Genomic DNA, 23,982 nt, shown 5'->3' with positions numbered 1-23,982 from the left:
TGAGGCTGGGGATAAACGACTCTAGGCGGGCGAAGGGCTCCGCCGATATTCCCTGGATGGTAGCAAACAGCAACGAGGAAACGCGGTCCTAAATCAGGGCGTGACTGGCCCGTTAACAGAGTGCGTTGGTTCCCCCGAGGACGCCTTTCCCTTCGGATGAGTCCACTTATAGTTTGAAGTTGCATTAGCGTCCTTCCAAAAGTACTCTACACCTCTACAGGCTCGCAATGGGGTCGATGTTGACATGATGCCTGGTGCTAGTGGCGACCATATACAAGGCAGCAAAGGTCAATAGCTTCCCCTTCCAGACGAAATATCTCAGGGAAGGCGCTTACGGGAAAAGACGGCTGGGTGATCAATACCTCTGGTGGTGATGCATCGGAACCATGTAGAATTTCCGTGGAAGGCGATAGGGATACCGCGAGTGACTCCAGGGATCTGGGCAAGGGACCTTCCATCCTCTCCAGGCGCTGGAACAGGTCCGAGGAGACCTGCCCAAGGTCCGGTCTTTGTGCGCCGTGTCAACGGCGGTGTATGTTTGCCCTCCATGCAGACAGACAACTGGATGGCATATGGGCTGGGTCCACTGCTTGTAGGAGTGTGCCACGGGTACTGTACTCCAGTGCAAGTCGCTAACTGTGTGAACGCACAGTGGCCCCCGTTGTTCCCCTCTTTGCCCTCACGCTGCTGTGGGCCTGACAGGGGGGCTGGCAGCCACCCCTGGCCCTGGTCGTTCTGCCGGCTCCACGCTAGCACGCGGAGACAAGGCGGGTGGGCGACCGGCTGGAACTGTGGCTCTCAAGGCCACAGCTGAGGGTCTGGTTTTTCTTGTGTGCCAGGAGCAGTGGAAGAGAACCCAGATCCTGAGCCGGTGTGTTTGTGAGTGCTATACGGCAGATGTGCAGAGTTATTCCATCATACCCGTGATATTGTGGAGGTGCATGTTCTATTAGGATGCACATGGCTTGCCGAACAGAGAATCTGGTTCCCCTCTGACCATCATTCACAGGCAGTTTGTGTCCAGTTGGCGCGTCTCTGCCATAGAACAGGGGGCAAACGCTCGGGCCATTGCATTCATTCTGAACCCCAAGTGCGCCATACTAGAATTGGCACTTGGACACAAACTTACAGTGGGCAGGGATGCTAACCCCCGGGGACCAGCCGCCCCCGGCCAGTCGGGCTACCCCAATTCCCCCATAAGGTTCAGGTAAGTGAAGGAGAGAGCTGGGGTTCGTACGGCAGACCCCGGACGGGAAAAAGGAAGGGTTAGAGGCACGCGACGACGCGTTGTCGCAGCTGAGGCACAGGGGAAAAAAGGGGAGAGCTCATTATTACGCTAGACAGGTAGACATAATATAAGGAATATAACAATACGGAGGTGCGTCCAAAAAAGTAATGATCCGCCAAGAAATGGCAACCAAATTGCGTGGAGCCCACCAGCTGGTCAGTACCTACGAGCATGCAAGGCTCATAACACCATAAGTTAGGTAGTACTCCTAAATTAACCCTAAAAGAGCACTGAACCAGTGGACAAATAAGTACTGTGAACGCAAATTTGTTAGTTGTCAGGTCAACGTCCCGTCTCGCGGGGTTGGACGGCCAGCTGCCAGGACTTAGCTGCATTAGCGCTGGATCATTACTTTCTGGACGCACCTCCGTACATCTTGCCCATCTTTCCAGGGATCCTTGAAGCGAACTAGTGGTGGCCATGGCATCCAGAGTCCAATACATAACCAACTTGTCGTCCCTTTCAGGCCTGTTACTTTCTGTCCTCCATGGGTCTCCATCATAGAGGGTCGGGGCATGCAAACAAGCATGGGGGACCTTGCAAGTCCGACGGCTGCGTGGAGCAGTCCCTGAGCTAGCAAAGGGGCGCTGGGGGGCTGGCATCTGTTTTTGCTGTAGAGTCCAACTCAAATAAGATAACCAGTGAATGCCCCTGTACGACGTGTCAGCTCGTTGTTTCGACGCGATTTGAGGCTTCAAAAAGCAGCAGTAATTGACATTCTGGAGCAATAATGGAGGAGACGGATAGCAGAGGTACGTCGAGATCACTTGACCTCCATGGACAAGTGGCAGAAAGTATGGCAGGCCGGAAGTATCACGATCTGGCGATCCGCGCGGTCTGCGTTTACCTCAAAGCCGACGGCAAGAGCTCTTCTGCGACTTCTGCGATCACTGGCATCCCGACGAAAACCGTGACAAACCTTTACCGCCGTGCCTGCGACCGCGGCTTCGATCTGACGGCGAGGCCGCTGGTGATGAAGGATGAGTTCGTCGCCGATGTACCGAAGGCTGGGAGGCCCAAAAAGCAGACTTCCGAACTTACCTAGCGTATTGTCGATAAAGTACGACTTGACCGTTACGGCCGAGAGAAGACAGTACGATTTATATCTGATGAACTCCGAGCAGAGGGCTTCAACGTAAGCCCGTAGACGGTTCTGCGGATTCTGCACAAGTCGAATTTTCGAAAAACGAAGCCGACGAGGAAGCCGGGGCTGTCGCCGGCGATGCGGAAGGCGCGGCTTGAGTTCTGCTAGCAGCACGCAGATTGGACTCTTGACGACTGGAAGAATGTGATATTTAGCGACGAAACGGCGGTAGTTCTAGGTTATCGACGAGGAGGCTATCGTATATGGAGGCAACCGTTAGAAAGAATGACTCGTTTATGTATCAGGGAACGCTGGAATGGCTACTTAGAGTTTATGTTCTGGGGGTGTTTTTCTTACGATAAGAAGGGGCCCTGCCACGTCTGGCAGGCAGAAACGAAGGCTCAGAAGAAGGCCGCCGAGGCGGAGATCGCGGCCTGGAATTAGCAGCTTGAGCCTCTCCTGAAGCAGGAGTGGGAGTTAACGACTGGGATGCGACGTTTAGGTGTTCGGAATCGTGCTGGGAAGAAGCTAGAATGGCAGTTCACTATCAAGAATGGTAAGCTGTCACGTCGCCAGGGTTCTGGGATCGACTGGTGGCGATACAATAAGGAGATTATACTACCGAAGTTGATCCCATTCGCGAAGGAATGTATGGCCGACAGACCTGGTACTTTGGTTCAAGAAGACGGCGCTCCAGCACATCGTTATTATGCGCAGGGAAGGACTTACAGTCTTTAAGGGATTGCCTAGTTGATGTGGCCAGGTAACTCGCCGGATCTTAATCCTATAGAGCCCTGTTGGTTCCATATGAAGCGCCAGACGACGAAGTCGGGCGCGCCGACGTCAAAGAGTGAAGCGACGAGGGCGTGGAATCAATGCTGGAAGGACTTACCGCAGGCTAAAATACAGGCTTGGATTGAACGAATCCCGTTCCATATTCAAGAGGTAATAAGGCTTGAAGGCGGTAACGAGTACCGCGAAGGACGACGGATTCGACCTGAGAGTAATGGTGATTTTTGGGATGTGGTTTTACAGCGGCAACGGCAACGACAGCGACCTTCACCCACGCCGCAGTTTGACCCTAAAGGCTGGGAAAACGTTAGTGACGATAGCTTCACTTCTAATAGTGCCCTCGCCGGCGACGAGATGCTGTACCTACTAACAGGGCGCCGTTAAGGTCGTTTTGAAGGTACTGGTAATAGTGGTTGAGAGCAATGTGAGGTGGGGGTGAGCTGCCAGCTGGCGACTACGACCTGCAGGGACCCCTGTACTAGTGCCTGGACCAAGACTTTTTAGACGCACCTCCGTACAGGATCACCACCAAGGGGAGATAACGGCGGAGCCAGTGAGCCAGCAAAAAAAACGCCTGGGGCCCTGCATCAGGGCCCACACGCTTGAACCCCTTGGCGGACAATTGCCGCAATCCTTGCCGGTAGCTCAATAGCACCGCGACGGTATACCATAGTAGGTCCCATCGTGGCCGCCATGACTCGTACGAGACCAGGCCAGTATCGTAAAAGAGTAAAAGATAGGCCGCTAATTTCCCTCGGGCCCCTCCCGGGTCCTGTCCGGGACGCCCTTTTCGCACAGACTCAGTGATATATAATAGTGCTGCGACGTTCAGTACCTAGCACGAAGCCTCAGCTCCTTGCCCAGGCAGACAGACACCCACAGTCGCTCACAACATGGCCTCAACCTCATCCAAGCCGACTATCGTGTTCGCGCCGGGCGCGTGGCACACCCCGGATTGCTTCGACATCGTCCGACATGCACTGCAGCAGCGTGGCTGGGCCACCGAGTCCGTGAACTACCCAACTGTGGGCGCCGAGCCCCCGACCAAGGGCCTTGCGGACGACGCCGCCGCTGTCCGCAGTGCTGTCGAAGCGCTGGCTGACCAGGGCAAGGAGGTCGTGCTCGTCGTGCACTCATATGGCGGCCTCGTCGGCGCAAATGCTGTAGAGGGTCTGGGTTATAGGCAGCGCGCGAAGCAGGGAAAGATGGGCGGCGTCATTATGTTTGTATACCTGGCCGCTTTCGTGACGCCAAATGGCAAGACGATCAAGGAGATGTTGGGTGGCCAGTTCCTCCCCTGGATGAGATTTGAAGTGAGCAGCGGAATTGTTCCCCCGACTATGACTCTTGCATCTGAACAAGACACTGACACGGACTTTTGTGTCTTTAGGGCAACTATGTCTACCCAGACACTCCTGAGGTCGTCTTCTATCATGATGTCGAGCCTGAGTTGCAGAAGCAGGCAATCGCCAAGCTCAAGCACCAATCGGCCCCTGTTTTCACGGATCCTGTCACATACGAGCCGTGGCACGAGATAGATTGCATGTACTTCTTCTGTGACGGCGACAAGGCCCTGCCGCTACCGGTACAGCAGCAGATGGCGACGTTGTTAGGCCCTGTTGCAGCCTCATTCCATACCAAGGGCTCTCACTCACCGTTCCTATCTGAGGTCCAGGAAGTTGTCGAGGGATTGGAGCATGCCGCAAGGGTCGGCCAAGAGAAGAGCAAGGCATAGAAGTCAAGAAACCTGGCCTAGGCTTCTAGGTTGATGGATTGTCGGCCTAGGTTCATGGATTGTCGGCCTAGGTTCATGGATTGTCGGTCACGAGATCCATCGGGTTGGTCTCGACGCTGGAAACAGTGGGCGTCGGACCAGGTCCTTTTGTGGGAATCCACCATCTCGCCGGAACAGACTCCCTTCCTCTGTACCGAACAATAGAGCGTAGCTAGAGACTTAGACAAGCCGAAAAACAGACAACAAGACCAAGATCCTCGAACCATGCATCCCTCGTCTGCAGCTCCATAATTGGTGACCGATTGGAAAATGTTGGGAGGTTGGTGGCGCAGCGGCGGTGCCGTGGCTCGCCCTGCAATGGATGGGGTTTGCGTCCCTAATGACCCGGGCTTGCTGTGGCTCACCTCCCGCAGGACCGGCAGGCTGCTTGCTCAGCGGGAGCCGAGGCATGAAGATGACCCGGAATTAGCTCTCGGAGAAAAGCACGGAGATGCTTGAAGCTATCTTCGTGGGGGATTTCTCCGATCTGAGGATCTCGACCTGTCTATGAGGTTTTGGGTACTCGAACGGCACTTTGGGCAGCCGAGGAGGGGTTGTGCCCAGCAACCCAGCCTCAGGCAATAACATGCACGTGCTGGTGGTTGCCTGGTGGGTGCTAGCGTTTGGTGGGTGCTGGAATTGGTGGGTCGGGCGCCGGAGCGGTAGCGGGGCATAGGGATGCGGGGGACAAGGGCGAGATTACGGGCACGCCATGTCCCAGAACACCGTTGTTAGAAAGCAGCATCCAGCAACATCGAACCAACACTATTATTTCAGAAATGTAGCAGACACCCTGTTCGTAGAAACAGGTCCTAGCCATCATTTCAGCAGACATCTATGGGACTGTATTAATACTATACAATATCCTTTAAACAGCTCGGTCTAACAAAAGAAAAGAAAACTATTCTGCAATGAATGCTCGTTCATATAAATTAATTATCAATAACCCTAGACTAACAACGAAGCTAGAGCAGATGGCTTTACCTCTCGCCCCCTTAGTCGAGGTACAACATGGCACTGTCCACCCCGCATTCCCGAGGACCGTACTACTGTTCTGGCTTCTCACGAATGAGCAGCTCGAGTCTCTGGCCGAATCGGGTGCAAGTCACATGTCTTTTCAGCAAGACATAAAAAGGCCCGGGCTCTGGAAGTCGGGAGCATTCAAATCATCCCATTTTATTCATTCAGGCTGCCCTTCTGATTCAGTTTCAGCTTGACCATGACACCCACGACCATTCTTATCATGCTCGTAGATCACACTGCTCGAAGCATCCTCGCCCTTGTTGGGATGGCTGTGCTTCTGGCTATCTTCATCAGAATACCTGGTGCCTCAGGCTACTTTGCCTGGTTCACACACAGATGCCTGCGATCCACAACCAACAAGGCTGGGCTGGAAGCCGTTCCTCATCTCTCACCTCATCCATCTTATCGTATCTCATCTCGCGAGCATCGTGCTGGTCGATCTGTCGCAATTACGATCGGTACCGCCCATGCATGGTACCATGAGGTGGGCATACCGCCGGCCAACCAGTCCCATCTGCGGCGACGAGAGCATCGCCGCCTGCAAAGCCATTGGGCGTCAAGAACGACTTCGAGTTCTATCCGTCGACGATGTACGGACCCGTTGGAACTGAGCCTTTGCCACGGCCGGATCCTCTATAACCGGAGCGTGGGCTTTGCTGAGGCGGACAAAACGGCGGGGCCGTGTGCAGGCGACCGTTAACACGCGGAGTGCACCCATCATCCCAGCATATACCCTCGGTTTACCCATCCACAACTTGGATCATGGCATTGGTAGCACGTCACCAGCCATGGGACAACGAGGGGTGCAGCACGAGCTGCCCAAGCCGGAGACGAGCACCTTGAACGGCCTCAACTTCAGCCCCCGGCCTGCGGACAGCGCTGCCGATGGCTGCCTTCAACGCCAAATTCCAGTTTGAGGGCCTCCCCTTCGGGCCGGGCTCGACGATAGACCCCAATGCCCTCCATTACAATGATTCGCCGCAATGCATGGCCTTGGAGTAGGCCTCGCCATTTGCCCTGTCCATGAATGGGATGCCCTCAAGCCAAACCTTCGACGATAGATTTGAATGGTTGACTGGTCTCGAGCATCAGATGTCCTTTCACACAAACGAAAACGTGGTGGAATCTAGTCCGTCCGCCATCGGCACGACGAACCCGAGCGGGATAAGCGATGTTCTGTTGCATGGTCCCGCCGGAACGAGTATCATCAGCAACCCTCGGTGATGGGCACTCCACAGGTGCCGAACCCGTTTGCGATGGATCGAGATGGATCGGTCATCCCGGATCCCTTGAATGGGATCTCTTTGTCCTCAGCCAACTTCTCAAAAGATCAATGATCACTTCTCTACACCTCCATCTTCGTTGAAGCCACGATCGAACCCTCCCTTTATGCTGTCCCTTGCCTCCCTCTAAGCCCACCCTCTCATATCGGTCAAGAAACGTCAGAACTATCGACGAGCGTAGCGAAAGTTTCTTTACTTTGTATTGCTTTCGAGAGGTGATGTTGACAGGAATTACAACAGATAGGCACAGATTCCACTGTCTAGTGCAGCCAAGCATCGACGCAGCCCCCTTCTTGGGCAGTTACTTTTAGAGCTGGCGGTACAAACCTAGCAGTACTATATGGTGATATGTCTCTACGAAAGGCAGGACGTGAAACGGGATGTTGCCAATTCTACAGGAAACGCTTTACGAAGGGGGATAGGCACATGCTCGCTCGGCTGAATTTCTGTGACTTCAGGGTAAGTCAGCCGGTACCGCTGCGATACATGGGGTTCCTGCACAAATTGCGGGCAATCAAAGACAGTGAAAGATAGTTATCTTTTCTTATTTCTTTCACGTACAACAGTTCCAGTTAAAGCTTCAGATATAGCTCCAGAACCTCCCAAGTAGCACTTACACAAGCAGCCGCATTTGCAAGAGAATGGTGTATCGGTTTGCGTGGCGACCATGTAGAACGCCTGGCTCATATCTGTATAGGCCAGGAATACGCAGTTTGCCAGTCTGGCTGGGTTAGGTTGATCAGAATATTGGGTAAAGTGAATTGCCAGAATCTCACCGAGCAGGACCTTATCCTCCCCTCCCCCATGACCAAAAAAGCCATCGCGAACGTCGGCTTCTTCGACGGCTTGTCCGTCAAACCCGGCAGCACAGTTGACTTCATCGCCAGCCCAGGCGACATCGTCGACATAGAAACGTCAGAGGCGGCGGACCCCGATTGCGACTCGACCATAGATGGGACAGGCTGCACGCTGAACCCCCCCCCCCAATCGACGCCAACATCGACGCCGGGACCCCCGGGTCGGCCTTTGACGCCTTTGCCAGGTTCGGTATCGGGACTGTAGTCGACTTTAGCAGCATGCCCGACGAGGTGCGAGCGATGCGCGCCGCTGCGGAATCGGAAATGAGCATGCCAGCATATTCCGCTTCCAGCACTGTGGCAGTCACTCCGCACAGCGAAAGCACGGCCCTCTTCCTGGCGCTGAGGAAGCGGCTTATCCTATCTGCTGAGGATGCCGAAGCGTTTGTCAACGAGCAGATAGGCGGACCCGATCAGGCAGACTACATTAAAGCCGTAGCAGAGTCTTCGGGGTCGCAGGACGGGCACCAGTGTGTCCAACAACCAAGTAAAGCAAAAATTGGACCCCTTACTTTGCTTGGTTGACAGTACCCCCTTGCTTGACTTGGTTTACTCGACAATAGTGCCTTACTTTACTTGGTTGGTTGACATTACTCGACTGATTACCGACTACATTCATTTTCCTCGTTCTACTCCTGGTGATAGATCTACGTTAACATGCCGCTTCGAAGCAAGTGCTTCTGGCATTCAATCGCTGCTACAGTGTCTGAACTGAGCCGGTTCCGTTCATCCGTAATCACCTTCTTCGTCTGTGAAAAGACACGCTCACACTCAGCGCTCATTGCTGGACAACTGAACAAGTCAAAGGCCATCCTGGACAGGACAGGGTAGTCAGATGCGTGACGAACCCACCATTCCAGAGGGTCCTCAACGTCCAAGTCTGCCTTATTTGTCCTGGCCATGAACTCATCCGGTCCAGACGTCAATCTTGCCCGCTTCTTTGTTCGTGCGGCTGACCCCACAGCGACAGCGAGCCTCTGACGCCGCTTACGAGCTTGCTGGAGTGGATCAAGTACCGTATTGCAGTTCACAAGCACCTCTTCATCCAACTCCTCCAGCTCCTTCTCCTGTCGTGCTCCGTCTATTGGATCAGCTTCCGCTGCTGCTGCCTCATACTGTGCGAAAACCTCCTGTACTACTCTCTTTGCCGCACTTATCCATTGCTTGTTGTGACTCCATTCAAGCTCAAAGTATGTAAACTTATTCGCTGGATGCAAGGCAACTGCACATCGGTACGCAGGAGTCGCATCTGTGAGGCCAAAATTGCTGAAATGAGGCAGTTGCGTAATGTACTCTACCTAGCATGACAGGCTCAAAAAGCATAAGTAGACCAGTTCCCCCCAACGTTTGAGGGTAAGGACAATTAATCAAGGCTTAACTCTTAACCATTTCAACAAAAATACTCTTCAAGCTTGATGCGAGCAGCATCAATAGCATGGGAATAGTATTTTGACACCACGTCAGGGTGATCATCTGCGAATCTCCCAGCCCCCTGAAGCTTCTTGAGTACATCCAGCGACTCGATGGTCTCGTGCAGTGAGCCATGTGATCCTTCCGAACCAGCCTTGTTCGCTCGGCCCTCCATACGTTTTGTTAGATCTTTGAAAGGCTTGAGGATATTGAGGAAGTGTTCCAGATCGATCCAATCCTGTGGAGTCAGGAGATCCTGCGAAATGTCATATCCTTCAGCACCGACGTGGCTATAGTTGAGAAAGAACAGATCAATGGCGTGGCGGAGTTTCAAAGCTCTTTCAATCATGGAATGTACAGAATTCCAGCGGATACCACCATCAACCAGGACCCTTGTGTAGAGGTGTTCATGCCGCCTTCCTCGTAAGCCTGCAGGATGTACTGTTTCAGCCGCTCCCGTCGCTGGTCGCTTCTGTTAATCCATACGCAGAAGTTATGGAGCTTGCCAATACAGCTGTGCTTCCTCCATATCTCAAACCGCTCGTCATCAGAGGCAACGCGCAGCTGTTGTTCCAGCTTGCTAACACCCTGCCCAAAGAGCAGAGCTTTGACGATGATGTTCAGCATATGACCCACGCAACGGAGGCGACTCTCACGTTTGATCGTCGGGTACTGTTTCGCCAGCTCCTGACCGTCATTGCGCGCGGAGCAAGAGGACGCGGTGTGCTGCTCCGGGCGGGGATTGGGTGCAGCGGGGGGGAATTGCGGGGCGGGACCGGGGGCGGTCTCTTGCTCCGCGAACCCCAACGGTCTCTTGCTCCCGCAGCGAAAAGGCCGTGGGTTAAGGACCGCGCGGACCCACTTATGGACCCCAACCCCAGGCTTAACCTACAGGGGTGTTATAGGAGAAAGTCAAAAGCGACGCCAAAGGAACGCGTAAGACGGGGGGGGGGGGGGGAGAGGAAAAGGGGTATAGAGAAGAGAGGCGTGGGAGATAGGTAGGTATAGCCAGTTTAGTAGTAAGGACAGTAGCAAGACAGCAGTACAGTACACGCGGAGAGAAAGGACGACGACAGCTATGCCAGGCAGAGCAGCAGACGGTACGAAGGACGAAGCCGATAAGGGCGCAGCGGCGATCTGGCTGTACGAGCCGGCGCGCGTTCTTATATGCGCCGACTGTAAGGCCGCGATCCGACCCGGGCCGAACATCGCTCAGCACTTTAGGAAGACGCACGAGATTAAAGGGGACGAGCTACAGGGGATTCTAGAGCTAGCTCGGGCTCTCGCGGAGACAGTAGCCGGCACTAGCGGGCTGCAAGACCCGTACGCAGCAGAGCTCCCGGCGGACGGCAGCGAGCCGATCCAGCAGCTCACGATCCAGGCCGGGCTACGCTGTACGGCGTGCCGCTATCTAACGACGAACGGGAAGCGGATGCTACAGCACTGGGGCGCAGAACGGGCCAGGCTAGACGAGGCACACGACAGCCGGAGCAGCTGGCTAGAGGTCGCACTACAGTCGTTCTCGTCGTCTAGAAAGCTAATACGGTACTGGGTCGTAGACGCGCCGGTTCCAGGGCAACCCGGCCGACAGAGGAGGCTCGAGCTTAGACCGGCAGCTCCGTCCCCGGCCCCAGCCCCGGATATGAACCCGAGCCCGGACTGGAAGGCCCACATAGAGACGTACGAAGCCAAGGTCGCAGCCGACGAGGCCGAGAGAGCACGGATTATCGACCACGAGGCCGGCGTCGACTTCGAGTCGCCGTGGGTCCGCCAGATGGGCTGGGCGGCGCATCTGGCCGGTAAGGATATGGCTGAGCTACGCCGCGCCGCCGAGCCAGGTCTATCGACGAAGGAGCTAGCTAAGCTAAGCTGGTCGGTCCGGAAGGAGAGGGAGGATTCGGAAGCGGCGCTCGTACGTCTAGGGCAGAGCTTCGATAGGGAAATCGAGCGGTGCAGCCGACGGATCAGCCAGGTACCCGTCGAGACGCTCTGCTGGCTGGCGAGCCGCGACCCGAATCGACCGTCGCCACGGCCGTTTAGTGTAAAGCAGGAGGCCCAGACGATGGAGAAGTACCGGAGCCACTGGCGGCGCTATCTCTACTACTGCGTTTCGGGTCTTCCGGCTCGGTCGTACGGAGGCGAGGAGGAAGCACCAGGTCCAGTTCACCAACGAGCAGTGGGCAGCTCTCGAGGCCGTCGCAGAAGCGCTCGACAGCACGAAGGACAGCAGCTCCCGGGTAGGCGGCGAGAACGAGAATAACGATAACGACGAGGGAAACGATTATCTAGACGAAGCCGTCTTCACGTTCTGCACTACGTCACTGACGCAGCAGGTGCTGGTCCGGCCGTACGTAAACCCGTAACTACACTTTACGACGGTACTTGCAATCGACCCCGTCCGAGCACGATTCCGGCCGCCAGCCGAATTCACAACACTACTAGCAGGCCTGGCGTGGTGCAGCCGTGTACTGCTACTAGAGTACTTCTTCGAGCACGTCCCGATCCAGGAAGAAGACGCCGGGGATATAGAGGGGGAGGACCAGGAGCCCAGGCAGCTACAGTCGAAGGATATCGACGTTTTTATGGACGGCTACCGGCAGTGGATCGCAGACGGCTCGTACAGCCCGTTTAGTACAATTACACGGTTTATGACGATCGGAAAGGGCTATCGTCAGAAGGAAGGGGGCGCTCCCCGGATTATCTGGGAGGATGGGAAGAAGGCGGTCCGGCTACACGGCTTCCGGATCGAGATCCAGGACTTCCGAGAGATGGCCCAGAAGCTCGTTTCGACGGCGGAATCGGTACTCGACGGGCTTTTGTACGGACAGTCGGTAGCGTTACTAGAACAGGTCAGGCTCGACAAGATCAGCGACAGCGTTATTTACGAGGGCGACGGGAGGTCGTTTATCTCGAACCCGCAGAACAGCTGGCTTCGAGCCGGGCCACACATCGTTGGAGAGCTCGTCTCGGAAAAGCTCTGGTCGTCCCAGCGCCAGCAGTACCACCGGGAGAGGTTACAGAGTGGCTGAACGGCATCGAGACGCTGAAACGCCAGCTGCTCATACTAACGCACGTCTGGGGAGGCCAGCCAGGCCGAGGGCCCGAGATCACGAGCGTGCGGTATCTAGATACGAAGCAGCTAAGCCGGAGCGTGTACGTCTACGACGGGCAGGTAATGCTCGTGACGGACCGGGACAAGGCCAAGTCGATCCGCGGCTACGGCCGAAAGGTGACGCGCTTTCTGCCGGAACGAATCGGACGGCTGCTCGTTATCTATCTCGTCTGGCTAGTCCCGTTCGAGGAGATGCTGCTCGATGCGGTCCGGGCCCGGAAGCCGTCCGACTCGCTGCGGCACAGGCTATGGAAGGACGGCCGTAATGGCCGCTGGGGGACGGACGTGCTTACGAAGGAGCTTAGGGCAGCTACGGCGGGCTATCTCGGTGTCGAGCTAGGTACTTCGGCGTACCGGCATCTGGCGATCGAGCTGGGCCGGACGATCCAGGGGCTCGTCGTACAGCAGAAGGAGCTGGAGGTCGGTGCCAGAGACGACGGCTTCGGGCTCGAGGACGAGGAATTCGACGAGGCTACGGGCGAGCAGCGCCCGAGAGACCGAACCGAGCTGATCTGGGATCTGCAGGCGACACACAGCAGTGCTATGGCGCGATCGCACTACGCGATTAACATCCAGTTCCCAGGGCAGCTACAGCCGCAGATGATTGCCAACTACCGGGAGATCAGCCGGCTCTGGCACCAGTATCTGAGCTGGGATGGCCGGGGCAGCAAGGGTCAGTCGCCGGACAAGGCCCAGGAGCGGACGAGGAAGCGGAAGCGAGAGGCTACGGACGTCGAATCGTCCGGCGACGAGGGCGCACTACCGCCGGGCAGCAAGGGGACGACGGAACCGAGCTCAGAACCGCCGAAGCAGAGGAAGCTACTCCCGGAAGCTGTTGGAGAGATAAGGCGCCGGATCCAGCAAGGGCTCGAGTCGATTATCGGGGCCGGTGCGCGCTGGAGGACGGCAGAGCAGGAGCAGGGCATGGTTCAGATCATGCAGATGCGAGGCGGCTCCGTACTAATCGTTATACTCCCGACAGGCGGTGGCAAGAGTCTGCTATTTATGGTCCCGGCGGTACGAGGGGTAAACGGCGGCGTTAGTATCGTCGTTGTTCCGTTCGTAGCGCTGATCGACGATCTCGTAGCGAGGGCACGTTCGTTCGGGATCGACTGCGTTCGCTGGAGGTCGGCTGAGGAAGAGGGCCGGGAAGCTAACTCGCTCGTGCGCGTGGCTAGTCTGGTTGTGGTCAGCGCCGACCAGGCAAGTAACTACGAGTTCTGCAACTACGTAGATACGCTACGGAGCCGGAGGTTACTACGGCGGATCTTTATCGACGAGTGCCACACGATCATTATGGACGTCAGCTCCCGGAAGCGACTCGCGGCGCTCAAGGGGCTATACCGGTACGACTGCCCAGTAATCTTACTTACAGCTACGCTCCCGGTAAAGCTGGAGGGCTGGTTCCGGCAGCAGATGATTGCGGAAGACGCCGAGATCATACGGGCACGAACGACGAAGAGGAACATCCGGTACGCAGTTACTACAGTCCCGGGTAAGGCCGGAGGAAGAGGTCGGAAGCAGGGAAACGCGGTCCAGGAGGAGGTTGTACGACTGGTCGAGGAGAGGAACCGCTCTGGGGCGCTCGACGGCGATAGGAAGGGGGTAGTGTACTGCCGGTCGAAGAAGGACAGCGAGAAGCTGGCGGAGCGGATCGGGTGCGGGCATTACCACAGCGGGATGGAGATCCAGGCGCGAGAGGAGGTACTGACCATCATTCACAAGCAGTTTGTGTCCAGTTGGCGCGTTTCTGCCATAGAACAGGGGGTGGACGCTCGGGCCATTGGACTCATTCTGAACCCCAAGTGCGCCATATTGAGATTGGCATGCATAGTGAGGTCATGGACTTCACGCCAATGCACCAGAACGACATTGTTGAGTTCTCTCCGTCCCTCGACTTGGCGCTGACGCTCCACGAGACACTCCCGGAGCTCTCATTCCTGCGCAATTCGGATCCAAACGCCCAGTCGGAGAATCGAGAATACCACTTCATCCACCTGACCTTCCAGGAATATTTTGCGGCACGGTATTTCGTCCAACGGTGGAAAGACGACAAACCACTCGAATATGTCTTCAGGTCTCGGAAGCACAACGCAGTGACCGACCCCGTCAGTTTCCTCCGAACACACAAGTACGAAGCTCGATACGATGTCATGTGGCGTTTTGTTGCCGGCCTGCTCGACGCCGAAAAGGAACATGAAATGCTCCGGTTTTTCACGAAACTAGAGGAACCACCACTCGACCTTTTGGGCCCTGTGCACCAACGACTCGTTATGCATTGCCTAGCTGAGGTGAGCGGCGGTTTGAAAATGAGAGGGGATTTGGAAGACCGACTGTCACAGTGGCTGTTGTTCGAATGCCGATTTACAACGCAATCAGAGCTGGCCACCGAGACGGAATTCCCTGAGGAGGCTTTAAGCATCGCGTTTCGTGAAGGAAAAGATGTGATGGCCACAATTCTGATGTCATTAGCAAGTCGAGTTCATGTTCCGCCGAGAATCCTGCTAGCTATTACTGCACGACTTGAGGACGAGGATGGGGATGTCCGCCGGGCAGCGATCGAAGCATTCCAAGGGCAGTCATCTCTACCGATAGAGATGGTCACGGCTATCGCAGCGCGGCTTGAGCACGAGGATGGGGATGTCCGCCTGGCAGCGATCGAAGCACTCGAAGGGCAGTCATCTCTACCGATAGAGACGACCACGGCAATCGCAGCGGGGCTTGAGCACGAGGATAGGGATGTCCGCGAGGCAGCGATTGAAGTGCTCCAAGGGCAGCCATCTCTACCGGCAGAGACGGTCACGGCTATCGCAGCGCGGCTTGAGGACGAGGATTGGCGTGTCCGCCAGACAGCCTATAGCGTGGTGCGGTTACATAAAACGCTCTACTCCCAGCTTCTTCATGGCCCTTCCGCACGCTCCTTATATCATATGGCCCTTAGCGAAAGCTTCCGAGAACATCAAAGTTGGTATATCAATGACCAACAGTTCTACATCAGCACGTCCGAGCAATTAACGCACATACCGATTCATCTAACGTACTCCACAAGCGACCCGCCCACACAAGCGACCCGCCCACTTTCTGGGTACTTACAAGACAATGTATAAGTGCACTCAACTACAACGCCTCAAATCAATTTAAACTATCAAGAATCCTCTTCTTCAGAGGTAGGCTCAACTTTCTGACACGTCCGCGCATTATGGCCCGGCTCCCCGCAGACGCCACAGCGTCGCGCGCGCGTCTCTGTCCTCCTCGTACGACCACCATGTTGACTCGTTTCTGCCTGTAACTGCTGCGTCGCATTGATTTGATCCTTCAAGTCCTTTGCCTGTTCAATCGTAAGGGACCCTCCTTTCTGTAACTGCTTTCTCTTCGTACGGCGACGGCGGCTAAGGCGGTCATTTGCATCTCGAAGTTCGGCGAGTTCGTGGCGTACAAGGGTCTGCTCGTGCACCATTATCGCGATTCCTTTATTTAGCTGCCGTAAGCTTGCAATTATTGATGTTGGAGAGCTGCCCTGGTGTCGTACAATGCGATTCTTAATGTATTCGGTCTGTGATTCCGCCTCGATCGGGTTGTTTGGCGTCCTCGAGACCCAGGGTGGCGGTAAGCCGGTAGAGGACCCAGGCGGTGTTGGCGTCCGAAGCTTTAAATCTAGCTGCGAAATAACGTATTCCGGCTCATACGGTACTAGGCCAGTTGCTCTAAAGCCTGCCTGGATGTTTGAAGAAGTCATTACAGCGTTGTGCGCCTTAAAAAAGGCTGGGAGGAAGTCTTCCTTCGCGATGTGGGTAATATGCGCCCGCATTAGACCCTCGATTTCTTTACCGTACGCCTGTTTGAGAGGTCCAAAGCACCCGACATCAAGAGGCTGGAGCTTATACGAAGAGTGAGCAGGCATACAGAGCGTTATAATACTCTGCTCCTTGCAGAATAGCTCGAAATCGGTTGAATGGTGGCTCTCGTGGCCGTCGAGGATCAGGAGCCGGAAAGCACCCTTCGTACGACTCTTTGTATGCAAATCGAAGTGTTTCGCCCATTCTAGACCTCGCTCGTTCGTCGTCCAGCCGTTTTCAGTAAGCGCAATCACCCAGTTCGGCGGTAGAGGGCTTTCGGAGGTCCAGGAGTCGAGGTGGACCTTGCCTGCAAAGATGATGTACGGCGGGATCGAATTGCCGGAGGCCCCGACGCCCTGAATTACTGTAACCCATTCTTGGTTACCTTGCTGTACTGCTCTTGGCTTGCCGCGTCGATCGGAGGTCGTAACGACGGTTTCGGCGGAGATCTTGCCCATCGCGAAGCCGGTCTCGTCGAAGTTGTAGATGTCGTCATCGTGGATCCCGTATTTCGCGATTGTATTTCGTACGAGGAAAAACCACGCGCGATACGCGTCTGGATCTTCGCAGAGGACTCTCTGATAGTCGATTCCTCGATTAAAACGCGTTCGGAGCTCAGGTCGTCGTCGTACGAAGTTCGCAGCCCAGTTCGTTCCAACGCATGGCGCGTCGCGTGCGCGGAGCAGTCGATCCGCCATTTCTCGAACACCACCTAGCCGCGGTGGAAATGATCGCGAATCTAGGTCGATTACGTATCGTACGATGCTATCTTCTTCGTACGGGGTCAATTTCTGGTTATGTGGTCGGGTATCACGTTTGCGCTCTACGCCACGTCGTCGGTCTCGGAGGGTTGTACGTGGGACATTATAGATTGATGCAGCCTTTCGAACACTTAATTTGGGATTTGATTGAAGCGCATTTAGCGCTAGGACAAGGTCGTCTTCTTTGGATTGCGTCATAAGAGGCAATGGTGGGAGAACGAAGGAAAAGATTGAGGAATTGTCTGAAGGGAAGAAAGTGGGCGGGTCGCTTGTGTGGGCGGGTCGCTTGTGGAGTACGTTAGCTCAAGCCAGTCCGATCAAACCGCCATCGTTTCACCAAATTGGACGCACTGCATGCTCTCGTCTGACAAAAGACAAAGTCCTTGATTTCGCGAACTTGGCGATTGCAGCCGAGCACCACAGTGAATTCGAGTAGCGCACGCAGTCTTCGAGATCTGTTTGAGCTTGTTGTAGAGTCGTAGGAACACTGTACAGTGTAGCCAGCGTGGGTCCAGTGGCTCGAAAAGACCCCGCAACCAACGTGCCAATGCTCAAAGCGTCATCTGTGACAGCTGCGATAGAGAATATGGTTCTGGTCAGGAAGTGAGCTCACACGCGTGTCAGACAGGATAGCAAGCCGAGTCCTCGCGCGGAAACTAGCGAGCCACACGGGAGACGCCTGACTAGAACAGTGCTATTGTGATAGCGCAAGAAGTTATGTCGAAGAAAAGCAAACAATACCATAGTCCTCAAACTGGAGTTCCCAAGGGCATTTGCATGTAGTTCAGCCGCACATGACGACGAACTACTTCGGAACTGAAAGGCGTGACGTTAAGTGAGACAGCAAAGTCACAGAGGACGCGTTACGTTTGATAGATTGCACTCTCAACGGATGCGGACACCCACGCCCCAGAGGAGAGAGTAGAGGTCGGTGTAGAGGGGAGCACCGTCACAGGTGAAAGGGATTCTGATTGGTGAATTTGTATTATCTTCACACCTGATGTGCGTGAGGTCAGAAGCAAGCCACTGTCGTCGAATCAAGAAACGGGCATACGCCGAATCGCCGGGAGTAGTTACACTAAAGGTGTGCTACTGCAAGCAAGGTGGGGTAGGCCCCAAACGCTGCGTCTGATTAGCCTACTTCAAGGGACAGGTACGTGACGTTACGCTCTACAAAATGCCTGGCAAGTGCTGTATGGAGGCGAGTGCGTACTCGCCGTGCAGGGGTGCGAGGCTTCGGGGCCCAGCCGTGGACGCTTCCTCTGATTCCGGTTGAGGGACCGAGATAGGATCTTCAGCTGGCTTTCTACCAGCCGTCTACAACCGGTGAACAGACCACTGGCACGGTTGTAATATATGACAAGGCGTCTCTTGGTTCAACTACGTCTGTCCCCGATTGCTACGCCTTGCGGCGTGCTCTACGCAGATTGGGTACATGGTTGAAGTTGCGTATGCTAGGGCTTGAAAAGATATGTTGCCTCGATAACGGAAGACCATGATAACACTAACAACAACCTGAGGCGTGTCGTGCTAAAAACTATATAATCTCCCAACATTGCAACGCTGAATCCAGTATCGCCTGCTCCACGTCGGCCGGTGATATATAGGCAGTTCCTCCCTTTCACATCCATCCTCACACATCGTCTGATGACATGCTTCGTTTCATCGATTCTGCGGGCTTTTTGGTTGTGGGAGGATGAAGTCTGTCTACCTCACCAAAACTACACTGAGTGATAATGCCATCCAAGACTTGACGACAAGACAAGACCCCAACGAGTGGACTTCATCAGCATGGCCTTCAAGTGCTCAATCACGGCTTCAGAGCCTGCAGATTGACCTTGCTTTGACCCAAATGTGCGGAAAAGCATGGCGTACTAAGGGTCATCGTGCTACAAGTACTGTTCGGGACGCAAGTGTATTGTGTAGACACGAGTCGTTACAACAAGAAGAGCTGGAGAGTGGGATTCTGTGCTAAGTGACTTTAACGGTCTACGTTGGCACCGCATCTGACTGACGTTGGACCAGGCAGCAGCTCTTGCAAAGTTTCAAAGCTGAGCTTTTGGCCAGGAGATCGCCATCAGCGGATTGACCGTGTCGAGATCCTTCATCGGGTCCCAACTTGGACTCCCAAGACTTCTTGTGCAGTCGAATTATGCTATTCCAAGCCGAACTTGACACGTATTTTCGCGAATCTTGACAAATGCCCCAGTGGTGTGGTGACGCTGGTTGGCGGAAGCAGAGCACAATCTATGGGCTAAAGTGAATAGCTAGATGTATTACAGAAAATCTGTTCCTGATAACAACTGTACCTAACTAGTATTCCTTCATGAGTAAACGAAATTCTAAGTACTCTCCTGAGCATTTGACGCCGAGATATCGCATGAAATCCCTGCCGTCAAGCTCAACTAAGTAGTCTTCCTCAGGCGAGACCCAGGTAAAGCGTATGAGAACGAGGAATGAGTCTTCATATCTCCTCTCAATGGCTAGTTCAGCCACCAGGGTCCAGAAAAGTGGCTGTATGCTTAAAGACTTCGCGAGATTCGAGAGATCCTGAGCAGGAACCCACTCATCTAGGGTTTCTTCTCTTGAAACAAAGAGAACCTTAAGTTCGGGCCTGTCAGACATAAGCTGCAGTAGTGGTAGCAGCTGATGAGTTTCTCCGAGCGAGTCGAAGTTCGTAATCTGAAGCTGTAGCTCGCTGGAGAATTCACAGCGCTGGTACGCGGGAACGGCGCTTATCTCGATCTGGTGGTTTGTGTGTCTGAATAAAGGAAGGAACTCCGCACGGTAGAATTTGGAAACCTTCAGTAAGGCAAAAATCCCTTTCCACTGATCTCTAATGCTCTCGCCAACCCATTTCAGACAAATGGCTGTTCCACTACTCTGTATTAAACAGTCGTAGATCATATATCGAACCTCTATGTATTTTTCAGTGAGTGAGAAATGTTACATAGATCTGGTTTCTTACCAGGAGGAAGAGCACGCAACAGAGTTCGTTGCTGAACCGTAGTTTCCCGATCGATTGTGGGTTTTGCCATCATGAGCGTAGAGGTTGAGACTATGAAACTCAAGAATAGCAAAAGACTCGGAAGGAAGATGCTGCAGTGCCGATAATTTGCAAGCATATGCTTTGTATCGCAGTGGAAGGGAAGGAATCTTTCTCTTTTTATACTTAGACAGAGACTGTGACAACTCAGTCAAGGGTGGTTATCATCTTCCTGCCTGCATTGTGTATGTTGGCTAGGACCTTCCTTGATTTGCATTTAGCACCTGTCTGGGAGACTTCGTGACCTGGGAGATCTCGGCAACACATGCCAGGTTATCAGATGCGACTGACCTGTCCGAACGGCACACCTCAGCCGACTGCCTGCTGCACATCACCGCCCACCGTGAAATGGAGGCGTGCCTCTTGGAAAGCGCCAGGCTAAGGAGGGTTACGACGCTGGTTCGAGATCCGATCCTCGACTCCGATTCGCTACTGGTATCTCCCGATGATGCCTTGCTCCAGGGAGGCACGAGTCGGTAGTGTGGGCCGTCTCTGCAGGGCAATGACAAAACTGCACAGGGACATCGACCATAGTACCCTTGTGACGGAGGCAAGCAGCACTGGCAGCCACATGACGTTGCACCTTATCGAAATCACCATGAGCATTGCAACCAGGGCAAGGCGAGCTCGCGCCGGGGTAGATGTGGCCTGCGGCAATCATTGATGTTCTGACAACCAGCGACAACTGGGTCTAGGCAAGTTGTGTAGTCTCTGCGAACACGTGTTTATTGCTTTCTAGATCTTATCACGCTGGTCGCACCCACTGGCGCCTTGCCTGCTGACAGCGAACCGCTCTGCCCTCTCTTCTGGGGCTGTTCCACATCCTCCGCATCGGAACTTGCCGTCTCCAGCTCGTACGCCGTGGGCTGATCTCCGAGGACCGTCTCTTAGTCTGATTCCTCAGCTTCCTCCTCCTCCTCATCCTCAGCTACTTGCTCCTGGGCACCATCCACAACCGAGTCTGGGGAGCTGGCGCGACACGGCGATGGCGGCTCGTCCGTGTCCGGAATCGAGAAAGGCGACGATTCACGAGACTGTGGCATGTACTCGAGCTGCCGACCTGGCGGACCAAGCTGCTGCGAGGCAGGCCGCTTCTTGGGCCTGGGCGGATAGTTCGCAAGCCACTCCCGGCATTGTGAAAAAGTCCACCGTTGGTCTGCCTGCTTCTCAGTCGCGCCCAGCAGCCCTTCTTGAAGAAGTGCGGGCGCTTGTTGGACTTGGTCCCGCAGAATGTCGAACCAGTAGTCGAAGTCGTCCGACGTTCGCAGTTTCTTTTTGTCGCTTTGGAGGATTGTGCCGCCATCCCAATAGGTCAACAGCTGAATCATAATGACCCCCAATGAAAAGACATCGACCCTCTCGGTGTACCTGCGATCCTTCACCCAAAACGCCGGCGCCATGTATAAGGGAGTGCCAAGGTATGTCGACATGTCCGTACTCTTAGACTTCGAAATGCCAAAATCAATAATAATTGCATGCAGAAACCTTCCGTCAGGCTTGTCCGACTCCATCTGCACAAGAATGTTTCTTGGACTCAAATCTCGATGAGCAAGGCCTGCCTTGTGGATGTATTCAAGACCACTGGCGACGTCTAGCAGTGCCCTTGGCCTGTCCTCGTCTGAAAGCCCAACTCTTGAGAGATCAAACTCGACATATGGCATAATGAGCCAAGCGGGCTCCTTCCCGTGGCCTGGGATGAGAGCTACGACTTCGATGACATTTGGCTGGGGTCTTATTAGCAATAGCCTGTGATGGTAGACCTGAGTGAGCTCACATGTTTCAGACTTTTTCATTTTTCGAAACTCCTCTGCAGCACTTTTGTATCGAGCCAGAACCTTGGAGTCGTTATCAGCTGCGTGGTAGTGGGTAATCTTGGCAGCGTAGATTGTCTTCGTGTTGACTTTGCGCACTTTGTACACAGAGCCAGATGCGCCACTGCAATGAGCTCGTCTTGCATGTACATATCCCCATTTGTGCGCATCGCATGTTGGGCGTCAGATTCCCAGTCTTTGGGTTTCGAGGCAAGGCCGCGAGGACACCCTTGTTGAAATCGTCTGTGTGCTTGCGGAATTTGTTTATGTCCTCCCTTGCTACCAATTTCGGCCTCCGAAAGGAGAAAGTGACTGGTCCAAAATCGAGTGTGCTCGAACCGGGCAGTAACTCGTGTTCTCCCTTCTCGAGCGTGATGTACCTCGTAACGCCTTCCTCGGTATGACCCGTGATGCGAATCGCGTTGCTGGAACGATTGGTGACCCTGGGCCGTAGCTCATCCGGATCGACGTCGATGAGGATGTGTTTACGGCTCACACCCGACGAATTATCAGCTATGATCTGAAAGTCGCTCTCAGTTGTGTCGTCTGAGGAGCCAAAGAACCAGCCATCCGGATTGTATATGTTCTGTTCAAAACGCAAGACGAAAGTTGGATCTGGCAAGGGATCTATACGATCCCCTACCAGGGCTTGTTGTTGAGCTTTGCTGAGCTGAGAGGGGTCGAGGATGAAGCTTGCGTTGGAGCTAAGTGCCTTTGGGTGAGCAGCATCCTGGGCAGCATCCTCATCAGCATCCTTGTCTTGCTGAATGTCGCCGAAGCACAGGAAGATGTCAGCGACAGACATCGTGTTGTTGTGCTGCCGTTTCAAGGTTGGCTGCAATGCTCTGTGCGGTTATGGATGAAGGTGGCTGTAGATAAAGAGATTGGTCGCCGTGCTTGATGTGATCGCGGATGAAGGTGGCTTCAAATAGAGAAATCAACCGACCAGCGTTGTCGGCCCTGGGAGCGCAGGCCTGATAACAGGCCGTCATGTTCGTGTTTGAGGCTTCTGACCATGTTTCACCCGCAGGCGGCTCGAGTGGCGCGTGCCTTGTGCGGGGTTGCGTATCCGCTCCAGACGGGCTTTCCGCTTCAGACGGGCTTCCCGCTTCAGATGGGCTTTCCGCTTCTGATGCTCTCTCTCGCATTTCTAGTAGCTTTGATCCTTGATTGTAGACCTTGCGTGTAGGGGCCGGCGCCTTGATCCGCAAGGTTCTTGAGCAGGTGTGCTACTTTGCGCGGATTCCAGCGGACGAGCCTCGAGAAACGCCATTCGGCTTCTGTGGCCCAGTATTGTGGGTCTTCGATGGTGCTGCGAAAGTCATCGATTTCCTCCTCACTGAGGCCATGGTAGAAGATTTGACACCGCCAGTCCACAGAGTCTGGCCGCGGACTTCGTGAAAGGGAAGGCGTGCGCTCTGCACGCTGGCGCACAACCTGTGCTAGTGCTTCGCTCAGCGCCTTTTCCTCAACGGGGTAGCTCTCGGGTGACATGCTGGCCGATTGTGAGTAGGAAGCGCCTGGTGCAGCTCTCGATTAAAAGGGGGTGGTGGAACTGGTCGACAGCTCGCGTGCTGATAGGGATCGCGACGACGGATCGATGGGTGATGTTTTGGCGACGCACCAGCCATGACAGCTTACCCGTCAGCCACAGCTCCTCCACGACTCGAGCCCCTATTCGTCATATCCCGGACCCCGTGCGCCACGTCAATGCAAAACGCGCAGCCAGCCAAGGGCCAATCGCATCACAGGCCCTGCACCATGGCACTACTTCAGGGGCTTGTGCTATTGGCTTCGCATCGAGTTGCGCCCACGAGGCGCCCGGATTGTGGGACAGTCTCAGCACTGTACACGATTGAGAGTATGCCAATAGAGTTTCTCTCACTCCACGTCATCAGTGCGCCG

The 23,982-nt window shown here is 54.7% G+C and overlaps 7 protein-coding genes across 7 annotated transcripts; 5 read left to right on the top strand and 2 right to left on the bottom strand.

Moving 5' to 3' along the window:
- Positions 1-2,084: 2,084 nt before the first annotated feature.
- On the top strand, positions 2,085-2,530 carry B0I36DRAFT_370297 (uncharacterized protein; the record flags this gene model as incomplete). The annotated part of the gene is made up of 2 exons (XM_046159892.1): positions 2,085-2,272; positions 2,413-2,530. The coding sequence occupies 2 exons, from the start codon at positions 2,085-2,087 to the stop codon at positions 2,528-2,530; spliced, it is 306 nt and encodes a 101-aa protein (XP_046004235.1).
- Positions 2,531-3,179: 649 nt separating this feature from the next.
- Positions 3,180-3,548, top strand: B0I36DRAFT_257395 (uncharacterized protein; the record flags this gene model as incomplete). The annotated part of the gene is made up of 1 exon (XM_046151012.1): positions 3,180-3,548. One exon carries the CDS (start codon positions 3,180-3,182, stop codon positions 3,546-3,548), a length of 369 nt encoding a protein of 122 aa, XP_046004234.1.
- Positions 3,549-3,880: 332 nt separating this feature from the next.
- B0I36DRAFT_342038 (Alpha/beta hydrolase fold-1) lies at positions 3,881-5,238 on the top strand. The gene is made up of 2 exons (XM_046156053.1): positions 3,881-4,477; positions 4,555-5,238. Exons 1-2 carry the CDS (start codon positions 4,058-4,060, stop codon positions 4,897-4,899), a joined length of 765 nt encoding a protein of 254 aa, XP_046004233.1. The 5' UTR covers positions 3,881-4,057; the 3' UTR covers positions 4,900-5,238.
- A 943-nt stretch (positions 5,239-6,181) lies between these two features.
- B0I36DRAFT_356600 (uncharacterized protein) lies at positions 6,182-6,878 on the top strand (the record flags this gene model as incomplete). Its single annotated transcript, XM_046157651.1, has 2 exons — positions 6,182-6,445; positions 6,651-6,878. 2 exons carry the CDS (start codon positions 6,182-6,184, stop codon positions 6,876-6,878), a joined length of 492 nt encoding a protein of 163 aa, XP_046004232.1.
- A 7,571-nt stretch (positions 6,879-14,449) lies between these two features.
- B0I36DRAFT_356598 (uncharacterized protein) lies at positions 14,450-15,603 on the top strand (the record flags this gene model as incomplete). Its single annotated transcript, XM_046157650.1, has 2 exons — positions 14,450-15,487; positions 15,565-15,603. 2 exons carry the CDS (start codon positions 14,450-14,452, stop codon positions 15,601-15,603), a joined length of 1,077 nt encoding a protein of 358 aa, XP_046004231.1.
- A 5,550-nt stretch (positions 15,604-21,153) lies between these two features.
- On the bottom strand, positions 21,154-22,882 carry B0I36DRAFT_370293 (kinase-like domain-containing protein; the record flags this gene model as incomplete). The annotated part of the gene is made up of 3 exons (XM_046159891.1): positions 21,154-21,990; positions 22,102-22,166; positions 22,228-22,882. The coding sequence occupies 3 exons, from the start codon at positions 22,880-22,882 to the stop codon at positions 21,154-21,156; spliced, it is 1,557 nt and encodes a 518-aa protein (XP_046004230.1).
- Positions 22,883-23,187: 305 nt separating this feature from the next.
- Positions 23,188-23,571, bottom strand: B0I36DRAFT_370292 (uncharacterized protein; the record flags this gene model as incomplete). The annotated part of the gene is made up of 1 exon (XM_046159890.1): positions 23,188-23,571. One exon carries the CDS (start codon positions 23,569-23,571, stop codon positions 23,188-23,190), a length of 384 nt encoding a protein of 127 aa, XP_046004229.1.
- Positions 23,572-23,982: the final 411 nt, after the last annotated feature.

This window comes from Microdochium trichocladiopsis (assembly GCF_020744255.1).
Source record: "Microdochium trichocladiopsis strain MPI-CAGE-CH-0230 chromosome Unknown B0I36scaffold_17, whole genome shotgun sequence".
In the NCBI taxonomy this organism is placed as follows: Eukaryota; Fungi; Ascomycota; class Sordariomycetes; order Xylariales; family Microdochiaceae; genus Microdochium; species Microdochium trichocladiopsis.
This window is presented reverse-complemented; position numbering and strand designations above follow the sequence as displayed.

Excerpts from the sequence above, each read along its gene's own strand:
- B0I36DRAFT_342038 (XM_046156053.1), top strand. The coding sequence starts at position 4,058 with ATGGCCTCAACCTCATCCAAGCCGACTATCGTGTTCGCGCCGGGCGCG. Across the intron at positions 4,478-4,554 it reads TCCCCTGGATGAGATTTGAA|GGCAACTATGTCTACCCAGA; the intron begins GTGAGCAGCGGA and ends TTGTGTCTTTAG.